The 23,121-nt window shown below is 43.5% G+C and overlaps 1 protein-coding gene and 1 long non-coding RNA gene across 6 annotated transcripts; one reads left to right on the top strand and one right to left on the bottom strand.

Moving 5' to 3' along the window:
- The first annotated feature begins 100 nt into the window (after positions 1-100).
- Positions 101-866, top strand: LOC109512879 (uncharacterized). Its single transcript, XR_002167611.1, has 2 exons — positions 101-495; positions 544-866. It is a non-coding gene; the product is annotated as an uncharacterized LOC109512879 (long non-coding RNA).
- Positions 592-21,946, bottom strand: sacs (sacsin molecular chaperone). Of its 5 annotated transcripts, none has more exons than XM_019864949.1 (11): positions 21,781-21,946; positions 20,323-20,430; positions 18,710-18,860; positions 17,217-17,307; positions 17,052-17,137; positions 16,845-16,956; positions 15,989-16,135; positions 14,295-15,783; positions 13,995-14,086; positions 13,807-13,833; positions 592-13,205 (listed from the first exon to the last, which is right to left on the bottom strand). In XM_019864949.1, the coding sequence occupies exons 2-11, from the start codon at positions 20,343-20,345 to the stop codon at positions 1,648-1,650; spliced, it is 13,776 nt and encodes a 4,591-aa protein (XP_019720508.1). In that variant the 5' UTR covers positions 20,346-20,430; positions 21,781-21,946; the 3' UTR covers positions 592-1,647. The 5 variants fall into 5 exon arrangements, with proteins under 5 accessions (XP_019720508.1, XP_019720507.1, XP_019720509.1 ...); XM_019864948.1 differs by lacking the exon at positions 21,781-21,946 and adding an exon at positions 20,655-21,058; XM_019864950.1 differs by lacking the exons at positions 13,807-13,833; positions 21,781-21,946 and adding an exon at positions 20,655-21,058.
- Positions 21,947-23,121: the final 1,175 nt, after the last annotated feature.

The raw sequence follows: 23,121 nt of genomic DNA, 5'->3' as shown, positions 1-23,121 counted from the left end.
AAATCTTATGGAACGTGACATCAAAATGACTAAACGTGGGTCATCACGTTTAAAGCAAAAGTATCATATTTATATTCCGAAGTGAATATTTGATGTAACTCTTATGGAACGTGACGTCAAAATGACCAAACTAGGAAAAAAAACGCACTCCATTTCCACATTTTGGTTCTCTGTCGCTCTCTAGTGGACATTTCTATTACTTCAAATGTACAGACGATTGTTGCATCTGTCTGTGGTGTTCATTTTGAACATATCCTTCAAAATGTACTTGCTCAAAAAAGTAGGAAAACCAATTCATTTCTTAGTTGAGGAAAAACTTTACAAGAAATTCCGGTCCCGTTTTTCCGGTTGTGTCCGCATTCTCAAATACCGCCTTTATGCACCAACAATACGAGCGCATTACTACGACGTCACATTTGTCTCGAACCATGAAAAAAGGGGTCGATTGGTTGTTGTTTGTCACATCACCATAAAGACTGGAAGATTCAACAAAAGGTATAAAACCACAATCATCACCATAAAGACTGGAAGATTCAACAAAAGGTAGAACCACAACAATTTTCTGGGCTAAGCATTTGAATTTCCAAGCAATTCAATGTTGAAATAATTTATTGGGCCTTCTGATGGCACGGCTTACATCCACACGACACAATTCTACTGTACCTGTACTTTAATTCGAGTTCTCTCGACTGCGTCCTTTCAAGCTTCAGGTAATAACAGATGACAATGGCATAACATTTTAAAAGACATTTCCAGTGCGGTTAAATGTGCGAATGAGCCTTTAAAGGAAAAAAAAAATGCTGTTCTCTATTCGCTAATGTTAAGAAGGTGAGTGGAGAATCTTGCATGTTCCAGCTGGACCTGAATTGCACTTAAAAATCTCCATAAAACTACAAAGTATTCAATTTTCTGTTCGTTTGTTATCTGCAACACTGTTTTTATGAATTGTTCAATAAACGGCATCGTAGTTTGTGCCGTGTAAAACAGAGACTAAGTTCATTTGAGCAGGTAAAGATGATTCATAGTCACAAAATCTGTATGCAACATTTATGTATTTGACATTGCTGAGGCAAAATTATGGAGAACGAACAAAAGAAAGACAGAAGAGACCAAATTCACAGTGGATTGTTCCAAGAAGATGAGACAAGTGCAAGACCATAAATATATTTTTGAAAGGTGCTTCCTCCATAAAGAAGAAGACTACAATTGCAGAATATGTCCAACTTCGGCATTAATGAAACAAATAGAATACACAAATACAAAAAGAAGTATAACAAATGTAACAGGGACATTGCATAACAATGTCTAATACTTACAGATTACCTGCACTTTTTCCAGTTTGAGCACATCGCTTACATTCCTGTTTCTGTGGCAATAAAATAGATAAATACAATCTTGTAAAAAAATAGCAGTAAAAAGCAGCATTCAAAAAAAAAAAAAGTCAACATCCTGTACTTTGGGAAACACAACATTGCTGAGGCAATCATATGTACAGCTGATGCACATTTATAACAGCAAATGTGCGTTGCGGCAGCCTGATCTGTAACGGGAGCCGCACACTCACAGTCACACGTGCATAGGTAACCGTAAGCTGCCAGCTGCTGTAGATACCTCCTTATTGCACACATCCACTGGTCATCAGTGCATTTACATTTTTTGCTGGACAAAGTTTTCAAGCTTTATGATAATCCTCGCTGTACATTCCATCACCCTCATGGCTACTTCAGACGTGAATCTGTCATTGGGGATCTGTGGAAAGGGCAGAAGATCGGGGTAGCGGGTTCGCAGACTGTCCACACCGTAGCCTTCCAGTATTTGAACATCACTGGCGAGTCCCGACAAATGAGAGTTGTACTCCTCTACTTTTTGCGCCAGGGCCGTTGGCTTCACGTCTTTATCCGACTTTCCTCGGACGGCGTAGTCTGCGGCAATGAGGGCGAGCTTTGTGGCCAGGTAGCATTTAAAGCAGACCCACTCATTGGCGTTTTTGTGGAGGTCATTGCGAGCCGCAGAGTAGTTGGCTCGGGCTTGTCTCAACCACCTGCGAGCCTCCACGGGGTTTCCTACCGTCTTAAAAGTCGGCGGCACGAAAAAGCGGTGGTTGTGTGAGTGTGAAGCAGCATAGCTTGGGTAATCTCCCCGAGACTGTTGCCTATCCGGCTTGTGACTTGTTGCTTCCTGGTTCCAAGACGAATAAAACCTTTGGAAGGAGGACTTCTCTGACTGGAAGCGAGCGGAGGATGTTGAGAAAGGTCTCCTGGATGCTCGGTCTGTATTCTGCGGGTCAGACAAAGGCTGCTTTTCCATTCTGTTGATTTCATTCTGCAAATGCTTAAAAACCTCCGTTGCAATGTCCAAATTCTCCGCGTTTTTGTCCGGGTGCCACTTGAGATATAGTCGGCGCAGAATTTTCTTTCTCTCCGTCTCGGGAAGTTTCCAAGCTTGCTCAACTACTGAGGTGACTTCTTTCAGGATCTCTGGCAGAGCTTTCAGCTTGATCTTTTTGGGGGACTGTTTTTGTGTGGGAGGTCTCTGGTTGTCTCTGCTAGCAAAAAGAGGGTGGGCCATTTGCTGCCCCGAGGTGCGACTGTCTGGACTTGTGGGCGTCGATGGGGCGCTGCTTTCCTGCACGTTGGCACTTTCGTCTTGTCTGGAGAATTTGTACAAGTCAAGGGAGCTGACTATTTTGTACTCGCTGTAACCAATGTCAATCTGGAAACATTTTCCCAGGAAAGTGGCATTTTCCTCCCCTTCTCGTTCTACTTCCTGAACAATGATTGCATATGTGTACGTGGGATGATAGGAGCCATATACATCTCCTCCTTCAGAGTCAACAAGATAACCCACATACTCTCCAGGGTAGAAAACATTCATTGGGTCCATGAGGAGGGTGTGATGTATCTCAGCAGGAATTGGTGTTCCAGGGAGGGGTAGCTCAAGTTTGGAGGGCTCCGTGGAGTCATACTTGACACCGAGGTTGTCCAGCTTCTCTGTGATCCGGTAGATGTCATTGCAGCCCAACATGGCAATTAGATAAGAGGTGTCTGAGATCAGATTGTCCGTAGCAGACTTCAGTGTCATGGCCAGAGCTAAGAGAAAATTGATGTCTTTGCTGTCGGAATGCTGGATGTAGAGGTGAATGACAGCGGTGCCGTACCTCTTGAGGAAGGCAAGGGTTTCACTGCGGCTATGTGGGATGGGGCTGCATCCTTTTACTCTTAAGGTTGTCTGGAGCTTCTCAAAGCAAGATACTTTCAGCCCTTCGCAAAGTGCTTTGCAGAGCCGTATGGCTTTTTCCTCATTGACAAGGTACGCATTGTCATTCTCGTGCTTCATTATTCGGATCAGTCCTGTGATGAATTGTTCAGAGGAGAGCAACAACTGGAGGCGACCTTGGAGTGAACACAGAGCTCCAAACTGGCACATTTTGGGGGACTCTTCGTCCAGTTGCTCTTCAAGAATGCTGCTCAGTAGTCTCGGCCTTAGATTCTGAGGAAGCAGCATGATTAACTTGGTATGGAACGTGTGATCTTTGCCCAGATAGCATTGGCTCAGATCCACAAGCATCTGAACGCCAACGTTACCCTGAATTCGACTCTTGTAGTGCGGAGCGTCATCATAGACCAAACTACTGGATTTGGCTAATCTTCCATCATGACTTGGCAGATAAAAGAGCAAATCTCTGAGACTCTCCAGATCTTTCCGCATTTCCACGGGCTCATTATGAAGAGCCTTGAACAATCCGGACACAGCCCTTTTCACGGTCCTCATTTCATTCGGGTCAAGCTGCTTGCCTTCAGAACTTCTGTAGATCCGACACAGCACCTCAACATATTGTTTGGTTGACACAATGTCCTCTGTGCCAAGAAGTTTAAACAGTTGATGGAAGGTGCCAAGGTCCAGGGGTAATTTGTATAAGTAGGGCTTGAAGTCCGATTCATTGTCCAAATTGATCACAACTTCTTCGGGTTTCAGCAACTTGAAGCCATCCTCCACCATGACAAAAGCCACCCCGCGAAGCTGGTTGCGAAAATCTCTTTTATCTGCATTTAAAAACTCATATGTGGACCTCAAAACTTTGTTCCTAGTTTTTACCATTTCATCATCTGGATTGGATATGTTGCAGACATTCTTGCAGTTACCAATGACTTTTTCCAATGGCGGGTCCAAGTTGACCCCCAATGTGGCTAGCACTTGATCAAGTTGCTCTTGTCCAGTTAGTGTGGTTCCCTCCTGCTCCTTGATGCTTGAAGGGGTAGCTTTTTCAGGCAAAATTGGGCAAGCTGTCCACAGTAAGTGAATTACATCTGTTTGCTTGAATTTGGGATTGACCTGAGACCCGCTGAACCGAATAAGAGGAAGTGTTCCATTCATTTCTTGGTATTGAGAATGAAGCTTGATCAATTCTTTGGGCGCTCTCTCGGGACAAAGAAATGGTATCAATGAGAGCTCTTTCAGAAAAGTACTTTGAAACAAATCCACCCTTTCTTTGAAAATATGATTCAGGAGAACATCGATGATGTTTTGCACTTTGTCTTTGGTCCAGCTCTCGGTTTGTGATTTGATGCTGACCTCTTTTGCAAACTGAAGAATTTGCTGCTGGGACACTTCATGCTTCAAGCCAATTTTCCTCAGGAAGGTTATCCAGGGCGTGAGCGACAATGATACATTCTTGGGTTTTGACAATTGCTCAACTTTCCTGAAGAAATCACTTGGTATGAACGACTTGGCAGGAAGCATAACTTCAAACACCTTCACTGTTTGGTCAAAGAAAAACTTGGCTGACCTGAGTCTGTTTGAATAGTCATAGATAAAGGTCAGCCCTTCCAATTTGTCAAACAGATGATCCCTCATTTCACACGACTCTTCCATTGACAATAGTCTGTCCTTCAAGTAGACAATGTGTTCGGCTTTGGCGTTATAGGAAAGACTTTCAAACTTTGGCAGGAGATGATGAAGGTAAATTTGTATGTCATCAATTGGCATGCAGCCAAGGAAAGTGTACAGCTCTCTCAATTGCGGGCTATCGGCAAGAAATGCACAAGTGGCTGTGTGGGCCCACTTCTCTATATCTGCCGTGGGAATGTTTTTTGCAAGCACATAAGTGGAGCCATAATTTGAAATGCTAATGTATCTTCCACTCACGGCTTTGAAGCATGGGAGTAGTTTTAGGCTCTGTGCATCCTGTTGTGTGAGGCTCGCTAGGTTGCAGGTGAAATACAACAGAAGTGCCTCAAAGTCCTTATCGGTTAGGCTTCCGGCCTTGAATGCAGACGTCTGAATCATGTACTCAAGAGCTTTCAGAACACTTGATGGATTTTCAATGTTTGCTGTATGGTGTGACAGAAACGGCATGAGTGGATTTTCTTTGACACAGATTTTGTTCACAGCTAGTTGAATGCATCCCGCTTTCATTAGGGTGTGGAATATTTTGTCATTTTGGCCATGGGGAAATATGGCTATGTTCATTAAACTCAGGGGTAAAAGCATGTCATACTCGGGAATAACGAGCTTTTCTCTCGCCATGAACTTGATACCAGGTACCAAAGCCCAGTCCTTGAGGATGTCAAGGACCGTGTCAAAATTTGGTTTGATATCCTGCTGCTCCTCCATGAGTGCCACATTCTCGCTGATGAAGTTCCATAGACCCTTAAGCCAGGATTCACTTCCAAATGTGTCTCGCCACTTAACAGGAACCTTTGTTCGATACTCTCTTGGAAGAACAGATCCCAGAAGATCACCAAAGCTGCTGATGTCAAATACCTTTGCTAGTTCCGCCTTCAACAAGATGGCGCTGTATTTGAGATGCATTGTATTCACGAACATCTCCTTTCTGGATGGAATGAGCTCATGGTGTGATGTTAGAAATTTCTGTCTCTTGGAATCAAATACTTGAAGAATATTGTCCATCGTGAGCAACAGAGGGAGGCCTTCAATTACGGTTCCATCCATCTCAACATCTTTGAAGCAGTAATCAACAATAAGCTTCAAATTATGAACATGTTTGTAGTTTGACTGTTGAAGGCGGCAGGGCAGCTTTCCGACAAGACAAGAGGTGTCCGGGGATGAGAACGTGTGAAGAAAGTTGCGGACTTCCGCCGGTGTGACATAACTCACTGCTATCCCTGCATCTTCCAAACACAGGTAGAGGTTTGCAGTCTCGTCACAACTGTGAACGAGGTTGAAACCTATATCAAGAAGCAAGGTTTTTAGCCTGTAAACATTTTCGGCCACAGACTTTCTGGAGGTGATATTGTACTCTGTGTTTTTCAGGTTCTGCAGTTCATCCTGTAGCAGATTGTCAAAAAAGGCTCGACCCTTGGGAGCCGTGGATGTGGTTGCCCATGAGATGTAAATGACCGAGTGCATGTCAGAGTTGTCCATTTGTGGCGCTCTGACGACAGGCAGAAGGCGCTTCAGCTCCACGTGGATGCAGCTGTACACGGCTTTGACCAGGCAGTACCAATCTGGCTGGATGTCCATTCTGTTGACTGGGAAGAAAAACAAAAACTTTTTCAAGATATCTTTTGCAACGTGAAGGGGAGTTCCCTGTAGCACGGTCATAGTTGGATCAGGGCCCGGGAAACATCGTCGTTTGATCTGAATCAGCAGTTCCACACAAGCGGGCGCTATCAGTGACGTCATCAAATTATTATTCCAGTCACTCCTCACCCCAACTCCGTTGTCATCTCTCCACAAGTTTCTTCGGGCAGAGTCCAGGGCAAAATGTCCGTTGACATGAAAGGGGAGGCCGGTTTCAAGCGAAAGTGGCAGAAAGCAGAAGGCTCTGTGGGGTTTTTTGTAGTTGTGGCTAACACATGCCGCGACTCCTCCACGTGGAAATAGTGTTATGTCCTCATTCTTGTGCGCTGATATCACACTTTTTGAGACAAGTTCAATGTTTGGGAAGCCAGAACGATTGCAGATCATCCAAGTGGTCAAATTACCTTCTGTGTCCTCTATGTCCATTGTGTAGGTTATCTGTTGAACTGGAATAGCAGTGAGCTGCTTCTTTTTGGTCACACTGTCAATGACCGAGGCATGGAACTGTTTGCGCTTTAAGCGATCACTATCCGTGATTTTTGCAATCACAGAGTAGAGTACGTTTAGGTCTCCTGTTACATTGTTAACTTCACAGATTGATATTTTTTCCATGTGGTTCAGGAACATAAGAAGCTCTGCACCATCATTCTTTAGCTTTTCCAGGAGGTTTTGGACCATTCTGTCTGACGCTGGGATGGCGCTGATCTCTGATATCTTCGCCATATCCGTAGAGCGAATGGGGAATCGGAACATTGTGCTGCGTTCTAATTTAAAATGAGCTCCCAAATACAGATTGAGGACATCAGAGAACTGAGATCGGAAGTCAGAGTCCAAGTCTCTGAACATTCTTCCAGGACTCACAGATGTTGCCCCAGGTGCATAGTGTGCATGTGGATCAAATATGCACAGGATGTCATTGTTTGAGATGAATGAGGGACAATCGGTGATGTGATAGACAGAGTTGAATCCTATGCCATATTGGCCAGTTTTTCCTGGATTTGCCTCTTTTGTTCCTCTTCCAAGGTTTTGTATTCCTCTGATATCATCTTCAGTGAAAGGCTGATTGTTGTACACACAAAGTGCAGGACCTTGCATGGGAATCCATTTATCATCAAATATTCTCTCAGTGGGGTGTGTTCTGGGATCAAAGACAAAGTAGATTTCAGTAGCTTTGGCATCGTCTGCATTTTGAAGCAGCTCTTTCAGCATCTCTTTCTCAGATGGATATGCATCCAGGATGCTTTTGATTCGACTTGTAAGTTTTTCCTTTTGACCAAACTCACTTCCAGGTGCAGTGAAACAAACATTTGACGCGTACCTCTCCAAGGCCTTGTGACGTTTCGGAACTGCTCCGAGTTTCACGGCAACCTCTCTTGGAATATCTCCATGGCAGTACTTCACGGAACAGTCTCTGACTTTAATCCAAGGACAGTCATTGTAGCACAGAGATTTCGATGGCTGGAGCATTAACTTTGAGTCTGGTAAAAGAATGGCACCATAATTTGCTTGGCAGTATTCTGGACTTTTATCACGTATCAAGCTCCATATTCCCTCACTGACAATTCTGCGACTCAGCTGGAAGTTTTCTTCAGTGAGAGTTCTTTGCCCACATTGTTGTTTCATAATTTCAAGTACTGATGAAAAGTCATCAACTGTGAAGCTTGGCTGTACGCCGACATTTTCAAAGAGCTCACGACAGCTGTTCCTGTATTTGTTCGGGAGCTGGTAAAGGTGTGGAGCAGCATCAAAATTTAAGTGGAATGCAACTTTGGAGGGATTCACATAGGTGTTCTCTACCAAAATAGAATTAAACGTTTTTAGTTCCACAGTTAATTTCCCTTTTGCTTTCTCACTTTGAAGCATCTCCTCATGCAAATACTTGTAACAGGCATTTGTTATGTTTTCTTGATAGAGAGTGACGCCATCAAATGCCTGAGATAGTTTCTTGAGCTGACTGATCACTAGTTCAACCGAGGGCTTCTTTATTAGACCCAGGCAGTCTTTCACAGCCAATGACATTGCGCCGCAACCTTTGAAAGATGGTGAGTTCTCATTCAACACCGTTTTCATCAGACATACGATGTCCTGATGCTCAGTTGTAAAGATCTCTCTTGCAGAGAACATGGTTGTTGGGGAGAAGCTATTACCATGCCATGGTAGTGAGAACCCCGCAGGTCTTGTTAGAAACGGGAGAAACTTGATGTCACGTAGTTTTTCTAGCAGCTCGGGCGATCCTGGGTCTCTCATCTTAAGTTTCTCATCGATGAGGCTGAGCAGCACGCTGCTGCGAAAGCATGCGGCTGCGTGATCACTCTCGTTCAGAGCATCAACCGATTCAGCACGTTCAATCAAATCTTCCCACGACAGATCGTCCTTCACCATGCCCAGCTGCAGAAGCTTGACTAAGCATACTGGGTTTAGGTAGTCCTTAGAAGTTCCGGCAGGAAATCTTCCATCATCAGTGCTGTAGAGTTTGGCGACTCTTCCTTCTGGGTGAATGAGTCGTGAGGGTAAAACTAATTCCTTGTTGGGACTGGAGCAGGGGATACAAGGAATTTCCTTGAGAATTGGTGAAAATTCTTCCATTTTGTCATTCAGGACGTACAGCATTAAGGGATTTCGAAGCTCTTTTTCAATTTCCTCGATGTGCGGTAAAAACACATCTGCAAAGAACTCCTTCTCAGTCAGGGTGTTTTCCATCAAGGTCCTTTTACATCCCGCATCATCAAATCCCTCCTTCACCCATTCAGGTAGTTCAACAGCGCAAAGGTTTTGGGAGCCACTCTTCTTTAGATATTTTAAGAAAATCTTGAAAGCGGCAGGACCGATGTCTGCCTTACAGAGGAGGGCATCATCGAGAAACCTGACATATTTGATCGACACCCAGGTTGTGCCATCAGAAAAAAACTTGGCCTGCTCTCCATCACCTCCCTTGGCTATTTCTTGGTAGACCCCTTGACTGACTAATGTGAAGTCATCGTGAACCTGACTTGGATCGGGCCATGTTGCGTAATAGCTGTAGTCAAGGAGCTCTCCACTTTCGGCCATCAGACGAAGCATCGTGAGTGCTGCCAAATAGGCCTGAACAATGACATGTCTCATGAAGACGGAATTCCATCTTCCTTTTGTGTCTGTCTTCCAGATCTCTTTGCGGTTGGAAGTCACAGCAAAGCAGCCATTAATGTGTACAGGTAGGCCTGTTTTTATTCTAAGAGGCAAGTAGCAGAACACCTCTCCTATCGGGATGGCATTTGACCTAACAGTCCATTTCCTGTTCTCCTCTTCTGTCAGTAGAACAGCCACTCCACCGCAAGGCACAAGTCCAAGCCTTTTCCCACTATCGGTGAGCGAAAATTTGAGTGCCTCAGTTCCATCCATGCATGAGCAAATGAGCCAGTTGGTGACCTCAACTGCCTTCTGGGGCATTTCATCTGTTAACCGTCTTGTCTGAATCCCTTTGGCAGCCAATTCAAAGTACTGGTTTGGATCTTCCTCTGAGCCCCTGAACAATGGGGAATGGAGGTCGACAATACGTTTGAAGACATTATGAAACTCTTCAACTATAACGCGAATGATGCAGCCGGATTTGGGAATGTCAGTGGGTACTCTATTGGTGTTTGCTACTTTCTTCATTACTTTAGCCGCAGATTTAAGGATACTCAAAGGTCCATATGAGGCTTTGGACGACCACACGCTCTTGTTTATGGTCACGACATCTTGAGCTCCGGCAGGATTTGGTTCTTCATATTTCAGGTACTTTAGGACCATACAACCAACATGCTGAGTGAACAGAATGAACCGATGGCCACATATACTGAACTCATCAACAAGGGAGTAGATATCGGTGGTGTTGTAGTACAAACTACTGATTTCACTCACTGAGGCCTCCTGCTCGGTTCTGAATGGGAGCCTGAATAAGGTTCCGTCGTATTTGTATGGTAAATCTTGGGCAAGAGGAAGCTGGCAATTGAAGACATTTATGAAAGGTTTGAACTGGTTCGGGAATTTCCTTAAGCGTCTCTGTTGTTTGCTCCAGTTGATTTTGATCCCTGGGTTGGATTTGTCTCTGATGTGCTTGCTAATGTGATTGATATTTGGATCAAACATGATCATGAACTCTCTGCTCATGATAATGGGGATGTCGCTGATGTGATAAACTGAGTTGAAGCCCAAGCCAAACTTGCCAACTTTGTCAGCCTCACATCTTTTCATTGATCCGCCTAACCTAGTAATGTTTAGGAAGTCCGTATCTGTGAAGACCGAGTTATTGAAAGACCACAAGGACGGTCCATGGCACACGATCATGCCCGGGTCAAGGAGATTTTCTCGAATGTCCGTGTTTTTTCTCATGTCAATAAGAAAACTACACTCTGTTGCACTAGCATCATCTGCATTCTGGAGAAGCTCTTTAAAAATGTCCGCGACAGATGGATATTCCTCCAAGATGTTCTTTATTCGAACTGTGAGAGGTTCACGTTGACCTGATTGTTCGAAGCCAAGATTCTCTGGATTTATCAGCCTCGTGCTCAGACATGGCACTTTCAGCCACTCCGCAGTTTTCATGGGGATGTCGTCATGGACCAATATGATCGGCTCTGATGCATCTTCAAGTAGGTCATTCAAATCGTCGACTTTGATGTCACAGTAGGTACATTCATGAATGGGCCTCATTGCCAATTTGCTTGGATCCTTGTAATTAAGAATAGGAACATGCATGTTCGTGTCAACACGTATTTGATTGTTGTAAAGCCACCGCAGGATGTTGATCAAAAGCAGAACATCATGTTTGCTTTCCTCCTTGGTGATCTCGCCTTCACTTCTTTTTCGGATGGTGGTTATGACTTCCAGCACATGGGTTGGACAAACCTCTTCAAGTGAACCACAAAACTTGAACAGCTTGTGAAACTTTCTCATTGTTTTGGGAAGAGAGTACAGATATGGCTGGAGGTCTAAATTGGGCAGGGGTTTTAACACTGTTTGGCCAGGAGTTGAGAATGTCTTCCCAGTCCACACCCAATCAAAAGTCAATGCTGTCATTGCTTCTCTGGCGCCCTCAAGATGAGCTTGCATGAAGCCATAGATCTCAAACAGGATCTGCTGGAACTGATACCAATCCTCTGTGGTGAAGGACTGAGATTTATGCCAGTCATTCACAGCTTTGAGGTGCTGCAAGACCTGATCCACCCGTGGCTCTACAGTAAGTTTCAGTGCTTTTTTCATACCGGCTGACGTGTGTTCGACCAGGGCAACAGAGGATCCCACAAGCACAGCATGAGATATGTTACACATGTCGACCAGAGAGCTGATGTTCAGATTATCCCCAACCCAAGTCAGGGATCTGGGGTAGTTGGGAGGCCTTTCTTTGCAGACAGGTACCCAACTGAGTTTTAACAAAGACGCCTGAGTATCTGCTGATTTCACCAGTTTGGTTTGTTTGTTGAGAATCTGCAAAAGTGTTTTTGCCTTTTTTATTATGGACTCCCACTCAGGATCCGGCTGACTTTGTAAATCATCTATCGTCTTTGCTACTTCAAGAACCTCTTTCTCACTGAGTTGTACTTCATTTCTTAGCCCCAACTGGCGCAGCGAATGGAGAACATCAGGGGATGAGGTGAATGTACGAGTGGGAAATCTGGTTTCATCTTCCTTGTAAAACAAATCCTGCAGAATCTCCAGATCTGGATCAAAAAGTTCTGAGGCCGTCACGGTCCTCCCACAAGGCAGTTCAATAAATTTAAGAGCAGAAAGCCATCCAATGACAGATGAATTTTCATTCTTTAGGAAGGCCAAATGTTGAAGTGCCCAAAGCATAATTTTGGTGATCTCATCTGGCGTGTAGAATCCACTCTGAATATCATGGATGATCGTTTTCAAACACTCACTTGTTTTCACTTGTGCTACTTTTAGTTTTTTTATGAGGCGAATGGACTCCTCATCTCGGGAGCCAACCAGGCACAGAGATAATTTTACATCCGGTGGGTACTTTGCTCTGTGATGCAAAGCTCTGGCCCCTCTCAGTGATGTAAACGCCGAAGCACCTTCTGCACAGGTCCCAACTCTCTCGAAGATGGAAAGCTCAAGCAGAGTGTGCTTTTCTTTTTCTGTGACATCTGACAACCCGGAGAGGAAATTTCTGAGTGTAATCCTCTCTTGGACAGAGAAAGATGACACTTGGCTCACTAAACGTTGCATTGACAATCTACCCATAATTCGTAGCAACATTCCAGGAGAGCACGGATGGATGTAATTTTTGAGTTGGGGATGCTGCAAACACGAATCCTGTTTTTTCATGACCACAGCTCCAAGTTTTTCCATAAGTTCAAGAAGACATTCAGAAAACAGCTGTGTTTCGTTCTCTTCTACGAGAATGATAGGAGATGGACATTTGAGGCGCAAAAGTTGAACTTTTTCCATGCATTCCTCTACTGGCACAAACGGAATCAAAGGCATATCATCAAAGGTACTTAGGTCATCGGCAAAATGTATGTAGAGATGCTTCCAAACCATCTTTAACCAAGAAACAGTTGGATGCTTCAGTTCTTGGTTTCCAGGTTCCCATTGGGTCATCAAGTCTCTGTTTGGCCAAGTTGTTGACAGGATCTCCTTGATGAGTCGTGCTGAGCGGTCCGGATTCAACATTTGTAGCTGAGTACAGGGTCTTCCTGTTCAAATTTCATAGAAAAACAGTGTTAATGAGTTGACAAAACTTGCGATAATACAACATTACATCAACTCCAATTGAAATACTGTGACATATTCCAAACAAACCATTTATTGTTTTCAAATAATTCATCGACCAAAATGCAGAAATGTGTTAGTGTTTTCACAGAATGAAAATGGACTCTATGCACCGAGTGCTGTGACGTATTTCCTGTAAAATCTCATAAGATACCATCATTTCGGGTAAAAGCGTGCACCTGTGTGGTTTGAAACTGTTTTACTTTATAGAATTTAAATTTTCAACGTTTGGGGGATTTTTCCGTCATTGCATTGTAGGTGTGTGATTGCGTGTATTTGTCATGACATCGAAGAAGAAGAGAGAGGACAGTACATCGAGCTATCTGCCTAATGACATGAAATGTGAACGTGCTGCGTGCATGCAGTCCATTGCGTACAATCATCAATGACAGAACATAAGGGCAGGACTTGGTTTTATTCACTGTAGAAACTTCAAAGTTTAGTTCGAGCTCCTTTCCAGCCATGCATTAGTTTGCGTTAGTAGCAAGAAGGTCAACGTTGGACACATTTTGAATACCAACATACCTGAGCACCCCCAAAGATACCGCTGAACTGTAGTGACACATTTTGGAAGTGTGAAATTAATTAGACTACCGTTTATTATATTTTATTTGTATGAAAAATGAATAAAACACCATTTGCTGTCACAGTGTTGCAAAACCATCAGCAATAGAATCTTCTCATGAATAAAAATCAACATCATATTCCGTTACCTCTGCTTTTGGCTGCTTCCTTGAGTCTCTCCATGACTGAAGGTTTAATATGTTCTAGAATGAACCGACCCTCGAGCCCTGGGTAGAGAGACCTGATGACAAATACAATATTAATATCATTACTGACTGAAACTTGTCATGCAGCTACTGACAGTATGAAGCTATTGTGTGCAACAAGTTTGGTGCTACATAGTTAATTGTACTTGCTGCTGTACATACATGCAGACATTTATGTTCCCCCTCCTAAGTCAAGGTTCCACTGATCTGATTATAGGACCGGTACAGTAAAAAAGTCGTCACCTGGGATACTCGGCAGATGGAATGTAAACAGAATCTTTTTCGGTGACAGAAGATGAAAATGTGGCAACCGTTCCATCTTGAAGGGGCAGGAGCTCCAGTCCTAGTAGGTCACTGTAATTAGCGTCACTCAGCACAAACTCCAGCAGTAGCAGCTTCTCCTCTAAGGGCCCGTTGTGTTTGGACTTCCTGACAAGCTGCCGTAGCAAGGGTGGCGTGATCTTTCTCACTTCTGTCGACTCGAGAGTGCTGTAGGCCACCAAGACCGAGTCCACTGCCGGAGGCACCTGCACCACCTGCATCCCTGAGCTTTGGAGGTAGTTAATGACAGTCTGCGAAATGTCTTTGTCGAGGTTGAGCTCTGAAAACACAGCTTGGTCCAAGCTGACCCAGCTTTCACTGAGGGAATAGAAGACATGGTGCCGAAGGAGGTCATGAAACAGGGGCTGGAGGATGGGTTTCCACCGGGATTTGACCCGGTCTGGGTCTGGCCAGGCCACGTAGGTCCTTCTCGGGGACAATGGAAAGTCTTGGTCCGTTTTGGTCTGTACCCTTTTGATGACCTCAGTGATGAGAATGAAATAAGCCTGAGGGATGACAGTGATTATAAGTAGCTCATTCCATAAGGCAGCTGGATCCCTCCATTGGTCCACATCCCGCCACTTGATACTCCTCCGGTTATCTGTGAGGCCAAAGAACCCGCTGACATGTACAGGAAGTCCTGTCTCACCCTCCTCACCAGGCGGGAGGGGAAGGAAGCAAAATGCTCGTCCTGAGAAACCAGAGGTGGCCCCTTCATTCTCTCTCTCTACAAACGACAGAGGCAGAGCGATGCCAATGGCCGGCATGAACTTGAGGTCATCTGCAAGAGAGTCCAACTCAGCGCACATTCCTCTCCCACCAACGCCATTGCACACAAGCCACTTCATCTGCCGAGACTCTTTCTTGGTTTGATCCCGAGTCTCTATGCTGACCTGGTAAGTGACACAGGTGATGGTGGAACTGGGGACATGGTTGCTGTAGCCGTCAACCGCCTCAGCCAAAGTCGTCAGCGAGTTTGTCCTCTCAAGTTTATCATCAGTGTTTTCTTGAGCCGTAACTTGAAACAACATCCGCTCTGTACCATCAGATTCGCGCACATGCAAAGAGATCTTCTGAACACACTTCAGAAAGAGCAATACTGTGTCCGCGTCAGCTTTGAATGACTCAAAAAGTTCCAAAACCTTTTCTTTGTTGTAAAGGTTGCTGCTGAGCTGGGACGGTTTCATGCGTAGTGGGAAGCGGAACAGTGTTCCAGGGAAGCAGCCGTCCTTAATGGTTTTCTCACAGCTCCCAAATATCCCCACATACGGGGCAAATTGGTCCGACAATTTGGAGATCTCGTTAACGTCCGTCTTTAAGTTCCAACACTGTCCTGACTCGTTGGCTCCAAACAGGGTCTGGTGAGGGTCCAGCATGGCAATCTGGTCTCCGCTGAATATACTGGGGACATCTAAACAAATACGGAGGTATAACGTGAGTTTTAGTGCTGTGATGCATATGATAGCAACTGGTGAGGATCTTGGAAATCCATCTTCTAAATGCTAAACAGATTGTGGGTACGGGGTGTCTGCCTGCATGCAATTATTACTCAGGAGGAATCACCACGCAGGAATAAGAGAGAGGTAAAGACACACGTCTTCGTTCTAAGCAACAACCTGAAATATGGTAGACGGAGTTGAATCCAATCCCAAATCGTCCAACTTTCAGCGGGTCATCCCTCTTCCTGCTCCTGGCTATCTCCTGAATCCCATTCCAGTCCTCCGCAGTGAAGACGGCATCATTGTAGACATACAGCGCCGTACCTGGAAACCCAAGATGGCACCAATCCGTGAAGGTAATACACCACAAATAGCTGTAAATAGGTCATTCCGTGCCAAATCTCCCAGCGGGTGTAATCAAATGGATTTTGATTTGAATGAAACTTGCCGTACTTGTTGATCGTGACACAAGGCTAAATGTCAAATTTTAGGTTAATCGGAGCAACGGTTTGGCAACTACGGCCTGTCAATTGTAATTAGTTTGATAAAAAGAGGCGTGGCCGCCTTTCTTTGATCTGTTACATCTCAGGAACTACTGGGTCAATTTTCACAAAACTCTAAAAACATAAAACTAAAAAGAAGAGTATGAGTAAAGAATAAGTAGCATCATAAATTACATACAGTATAGCAGTACTAAGAGTATTCAAAGTGAGCAGAATGAAAAATGATGGTGGAGTCCAGACAGTGTCTCGTAATCCAAACCAATGAGAGGCAGGGTAAAGTCCTGGAGCAAATCGGATTATATTACATTGTTTCGTATTATACTCTACTTTATTTGGGATCTAGAATTTAATGGTGAATGGCCTCTGGAATAAATCGCTCAGGTCACGGGGAGGTAAGCGCAAAAGATCAGCTGGAGACCAGATCCTCAATGACACTTAACAGAGGTAAAACACACAAGGGCAACAACAGGTCTTCTGGTTAGAATACCGTCTCAGTGTTTATCAGCCCAGTCTGACTGCTCAGAACCAACCTTGATGCTCAGCCATGTCAGGTGACCACAGTGACTCCACCCCATACTCCGTCTCGTCATACATGAACTTGACTTCGGTGGCTCCAGCATCCTCAGCATTTTGAATCAGCTCCTTTCAAGTATGACATAGTGGTGTTGCCTTTTGTTTTTTCTTCTAAAAGTGGGTTTTCCTGAATGGTTGTCATGTAAATGTGTTATGACACTTACTTTCAGAATCTGTCCACCTTCAGGGTACCTCCCCAGAATATCTTTGAGAAATTCAACCAGTGGCGGCGCAGTCTGTCCGAATCTCCCTGCCAAAGGAAAACCGAATCAACAGATGTTCCCTACAGGAAGTGAAAGACACCACAACGTAGGCAGTTCGACCGTTACCGCCGCCTTTGAGGCCTCTTCCCTCCAGTGTGAAAGATACCTCAGGACTTCCTGTGGGCAGCAAAGTACCAATCGGCATGCTATCATCCAGCTACAAAGAACAGGATTTATATCAATGACAAGGAAAGAAAAAAATAAAATACAATTCAATAGTTCATGAAATGGGGATCGACCAGCAAAATATTAAATCATGAAAAAGAACTTTACTGTACAAACACAATAATGGTACACACAACACATTACCACTTTGCTGTTCCTTTTATCAAACCACGCAGGGATTCCAGAACAGATCATCTTCATGAGATCTCATTATTCAAAATGACGTAGCATGAAGGTTGGCATCGATGGCGTTATTATGGGCTGTCCAAGGTGAAAGTGTGACCCACTGTGCTCAGCAGTTCTTACATGTACAGTATTAAGTGAGTGGCCAACTGTGTGGCTCACACAAAAACCTCTCAGTCATCATCGTCATCATGGCCACGCCACAGTGCGGTCATCAATTAGCCTACACATTTCCCAAGAAGGATGCAAAAACCAATAACGAGCGTAATCAATTTGTATTTAGATTGCGCACCGGCACTGCACTAATTATAATGATAGTATGATCTTATTTGTTTCTGCAAGTAAAGAAAAAACAAAAAAAAAAACACTGATCTGACTTTTCTGGATGAACCACAGGCCACAACTCTTGCACAATGAGGTCTAATGCAAGAGGTGGAGCACAAACTCAAACGTCACAAAAATGGACTGTTTTGATTGCCGATCCTATCAAGCTAGAAAGTGAATACTATGGAATAAATGATAAGTAATACGTTTTTAACATCTATTTTGTTCTCATGTTTCATATTTGCTCATATTTCAGCAGCACTGTGTCATACTGAGGCAAGGGTGTGTGTACCTAATAATGTGGTTAGTGACTGTACAATTCTTGTGTAAACTGCAGGTTCATGAACTCGCGGTGTGTAGTATTCGTAGTATGTAGGTGTGGCCTGCAGCTAATTTTTGCGAATGAGATCAGGAGAGCCAGAGAGCAGCGGTCAGCACCTGGTGCTTTCAGTCAAGTTAGCCTGCCAGTGCGAGGTCAGCTCCCAGTCATGTTCACTGAACCAAAACCCACTACATGTCTCAAAATTTGGTCTGTAGCTCCATAATAGGACCTTCTGCATTCATCTCCAATCACAGAATGAGAATTCAGTTCTCCATTTGTTATGGGTGTAGCTTTACTAGTACAATGTGACAACAAAAGCACAGAGCAGCACTCAAACTGAACTTGTCATATGATGTTTTCCAAGGAGGGGGCGGGGGGGGACCAACTGTAAACTGGGCATACTAAATGGGGAAAGAAGAGACCATTATATTGGTTTCTTTGGAATTAAAAAAAGGCCCTGATCGTGTAGTTGGGTTTAATCCCACCCCTGACTGTTGCCAATAAAACCTCAACCCCTCAACATGGTTGGCAGAGGTAGTCGCTACAAAGTAAAAATATAACGTACCACTTTGCCATTGTGAACGAGTCGCTGCTCTCTGACAGGCAGGTTTGTGTCTTCGTAAAGTAACTGCTTCACCTCACCAAGCGATGTCAAAGGAGAGACCCGGTAGGACCTCAGGCCAAGGTAGTCATGACGCACATTTACCTGAGGCAACCTTCAGCAAAAGAAAAGATGAGATTGAGGTAAAAGTGTCAAATGCAGCAATTGTAAAATGTCATATAATCTTGTTTATGAGGAAAAGAGTACAAGAATATTAGACGTGTGCTCAACGTACAAAGTATTTGTTATATGTATTACACATTCAGAATGCTTTTTTACTCGTATTAAGAAGCAGTATTGTCAAAATGACAGTTGATCAAGATTTGTTTCTACGGTATATATCCATCTATACATCACATCCACCATCTGCATTCTGTTGCCCAATATTCTCTACCATATGTATAATTTTCAATTGTTTCAGCGATCTTTAAAAGCTTACTCGATACAGAACAAACAATTGTTTATTTTCTTCCCAAGCCAAGTTCATTCTTTAAAGGACAGTATGCTTTGCTTGGGCTCGGTGCAATTGAGTTTTGTTTTCTTTTTGTTTGTTTTTTTCTCAAATGAAATTTTATACAAAATAAGTGCAGTGACAAAAGCAAAAGATCAAATGTGGTCTCTTACAGGAAGGAGGCATCTTGTTCTCAGTAAGTATTGATTAAAAGGTAAGGTTTGGAAGGAACATGAGAACAAACCACTGACCAGATCCATCTGTTGATGATCTATTACCCTTAGGTGCTGGAATCTCGCTGAAAGTTTTATTGAAGGAATTAACATGACTGATTCATGCTACCTTCCTCAGGGGCATGCAAGATGTCACATGAAAGGCAATTCTCTCGGTAACTATACAGTTGCAATCATAACGGCTCCTGTGTTTTCTCCTGCGCTTTCATACACACTGCGTGTGTTACCAGCATAACCCCTGTGTTTAGAATACGAATGGCGAAAATGTACGTAATATTGAAGCCCACCGAAATGCGTTGGGGGGAAAGAAGAGATTTTTTTAAACCCCATCCCCCAAAAAAATCATTCAGTGAAAATGGGGGGAAATGGTCGCCCATTAAGCCCGTCAGGGCAAGTCGAAAGGCCATTAAACTTTACTGGACCTAACTGGACACAAATAACATTTAAAAGATCGACACCAAACGCTCAACTTTGGCTGACTGCTTAGTCCACACAGATGAACCAGAACAGCAGTGACATCCATAAAGCCATCCATCCATTTTCTAATCAGCTTCTCCTCACGAGGGTCGCGGGCATGCTGGAAACTACCCCAGCTGCCCTGGGGCAGTAGGCGGGGTACACCCTCAACTGGTTGCCAGCCAATCCCAGGGCACACATAGACGAACAACCATTCGCGCTGACACCCACATTTAGGGACAATTTAGTGTGGGAGGAAACTTGAGTATCCAGCGAAAACCCACACAGCCACATCTATCTGGACTGTGAGGCGGACCTGCTAACCAGTCGCCGACCAGCATTAACAGCGTTTTACCAACGCTGTCAACATGCAGCGATTGCAATACTGTATTTTCGTATCTTTTCATCGTGTATAATTTCTTCTTATCTTAACTTACCACTGGTGTGGACTGTTGGCCATGTCGTTGCTGTCGCTGCTATGTGTCCCAGCGCAGACACACTTTCATGGGACTATGTTCTGGTGTTGAATGAATACTCCATTCGGGCTGCGACACAACAAGAATCCCGTTACTTGCATGAAACACCAGTCTCTTAAATTTAATTGTGCATTAAATCGTTATATCAAAGTGACTATAAATTGTATCCAACATAGCAAGATGCAGAGAATAAATTTGGAACACCAACAGAGCTTAGAGGTTCTCTTTTTCACTGAGCGCGGGTCGGTGTTGTGTTTTTCGGAGCGTTATCCGGCTACGTCATTAGCACTCACTTGTTCCTGGCCAAAGCGCACCGATAAAGGTTCCCTGAAATAGTTATCAATTTTACGCCAGGACTTCCAGGAAACACTGGTTGTAACAACGTCAACCAAGAGTGGCATGGTGTTTTCCTCCCATCGCAATATCGCCTCCTTCAAAGGCAATGTTCTAAGAATAAAAATGAATTAGCCTGCTCAGGAGAAGGCATGAAGCGAGATGAGTCAAGCCCACTGACTTCCGACACGGTTAAAAAAAACAAACAAACCAAAGAGATGTATCATTTCCCTGGACGTTCCATATGAAATAATCCACAGCCTGGAAGTGTATTCTTCTCGCACGACATATAGTCAGTTTTACGAAAGCACTTAGTCGGAGTTTCATTTTTAGGTCGGTGATGCGATGGAAGATGCTATGCGCATGCGCAGTTGTGTAAATTAAGCATTTTCAAGTAAATATCTTGTATTTAGTGCTGGTCATATACGTCTGGTCGTCTAGATTTATTTCAAGACACTCTTCAGTATCGTAAATTGAAGACCCTTAACAAAATGTGGTTTGTTGACGAACTGAATGTACAAAGAGTGTTGCGACGCCAAGCGAATTAAACTCGGGTATTACTCAAGTCTCCTCTTGTTCCGGAAGTATGGTTTCATTTCATCATAATTTAAAAACCCTAAGAAAAACATGCACCTTCTGGATTTAGTATAACAAAAGTGGGAATTGTATTTAGTAAATGCAAAGCTTTATCGGATTTTTGCCACTTTGAATTTGGCAAATCATAACTGCTGAAATGAAATTTTACCAAGCATGCTTTTCTATATTCTTCCACCATGAATAATAATTGACCAGAAAGTATGCCCCCTACTTCTGGATTGTGGGATATGAAGTCATGACGTAGCTGAAATGCCAACGCGTTGCAAGATCCGTAGATCAACTTCGTGATGGAACCCTCATCAAACATTTTGGCACAGTGAATAATTAATCAACAGCATTCAAAGGAGGACAATTTCAGCACAAAAAATGACACCAGCACTTGAGTGTCAAGTAGGCTCGTGGAAACCTCAAACATATCTACTAATTAACCCAATCCACTCTGCATTTACAGTTTCCAAAAACAATGATAATATTTAGCGCACCACTTACCTGACAATCATTGTGTTTGCCTGAGATAATAAAGCGTCATAATCATATCTTGCGATATACAACACATTTCCCATGATCTGTCACCTCAACAAGGTGCGTGCATCTTACATCTGCCGCATTGAAGAGAGTGAGAGAGAGAGAGAGAGAGAGAGAGAGAGAGAGAGAGAGAGAGAGAGAGAGAGTTAAAGTGACAGTAAGCACAGCAGAAGCGACAAACTCAATATAGTACTGTCAAAGTGTCTGTCATAACACGTGTAGTCTACAGAATCGTATGAATTGAATGGACCGGGAACAAATAAATGCATGGAAATATGGAGCAGTCTATAAACAATCAAAAACAAAGGTAACCGAATCAATTAAAGGCACATATCATTAGAGGAAAAACAGCATTAAAAATAATTAGATATGCCAAATAATACAAATGAACATCAAATGGTAATGGCATTGTAAGCAAACAAACAAAAGAAAAGACATCGAGCCAAAGACATTTCAGCAATGATGACAATACTCCAGCAGAGGGAGACAAAACACCACTGTTGGTTTCTCCCGTCTGAACGTTTCACACGTTTGTATCACTTTCACCAGCCACATTTGGTACGCCAACTCAAACAGAACCAATTCCCAGAGTTGACTTGATCTTGTTCTTACAAACGTAATCATGATCAACTTGAAATTACTGTGGTAAAAACGTATTGTTTATTGTGCTTTGGAGCCTTCCATCAATATATTAGAAACAGCCCTCAGGATGATGCAATACAGATCTGACCAACTGCAAAGTCATTAGTTGCTTCATTTCCTGAAGAACGTTCAGTATAAATTTAGCTAGATAAATGAAATGCAGTGTGGAAAAAATATATCACTTTTTGATGCTTTTGTTTTCTGAGGTTCTGTACAGCCCTCACGATGATGCAATACAGATCTGAACAACTGCAAAGTCATTAGTTGCTTCATTTCCTGAAGAACGTTCAGTATAAATTTAGCTAGATAAATGAAATGCAGTGTAGAAAATATATAACTTTTTGATGCTTTTGTTTTCTGAGGTTCTGCGTTCAAATCTTGCCTCTTTCGTGTATGTTTTTCCGATGCTTGCCTCGGGTATCTTCAGGTCATTCGTCTTCCTCCTACATTCCAAAAACACGCAGGTTAGGTTCATTGAGAGTGAATTGTTCATCAGCATGAATGTCAGCGAGAATTGGTGTTGATTGTGCCCTGCAATCATTTAGCAATTAGTCCAGGGTGTTTGTTGACTTGCCTCACCACCAAGTGGGAAATTCTACAGCCCACATTTAACTGTCATGAAGATACACGACATAAAAGATGGTTGGATGGATACTTTGTAAT

The sequence above is a fragment of the Hippocampus comes genome, unplaced genomic scaffold, assembly GCF_001891065.2.
Source record: "Hippocampus comes isolate QL1 unplaced genomic scaffold, H_comes_QL1_v1.1 scaffold276, whole genome shotgun sequence".
NCBI classification, from domain to species: Eukaryota; Metazoa; Chordata; class Actinopteri; order Syngnathiformes; family Syngnathidae; genus Hippocampus; species Hippocampus comes.
This window is presented reverse-complemented; position numbering and strand designations above follow the sequence as displayed.

Bases quoted from the DNA above. Each gene is read 5' to 3' on its own strand.
- sacs (XM_019864949.1), bottom strand. From the start codon at position 20,345: ATGGCCAACAGTCCACACCAGTG. The intron at 17,138-17,216 runs GTAACGGTCGAA...TTCCTTTGGCAG, and splicing joins AAGAGGCCTCAAAGGCGGCG to GGAGATTCGGACAGACTGCG. The intron at 14,087-14,294 runs GTGACGACTTTT...ATTTGTCATCAG, and splicing joins CCATCTGCCGAGTATCCCAG to GTCTCTCTACCCAGGGCTCG.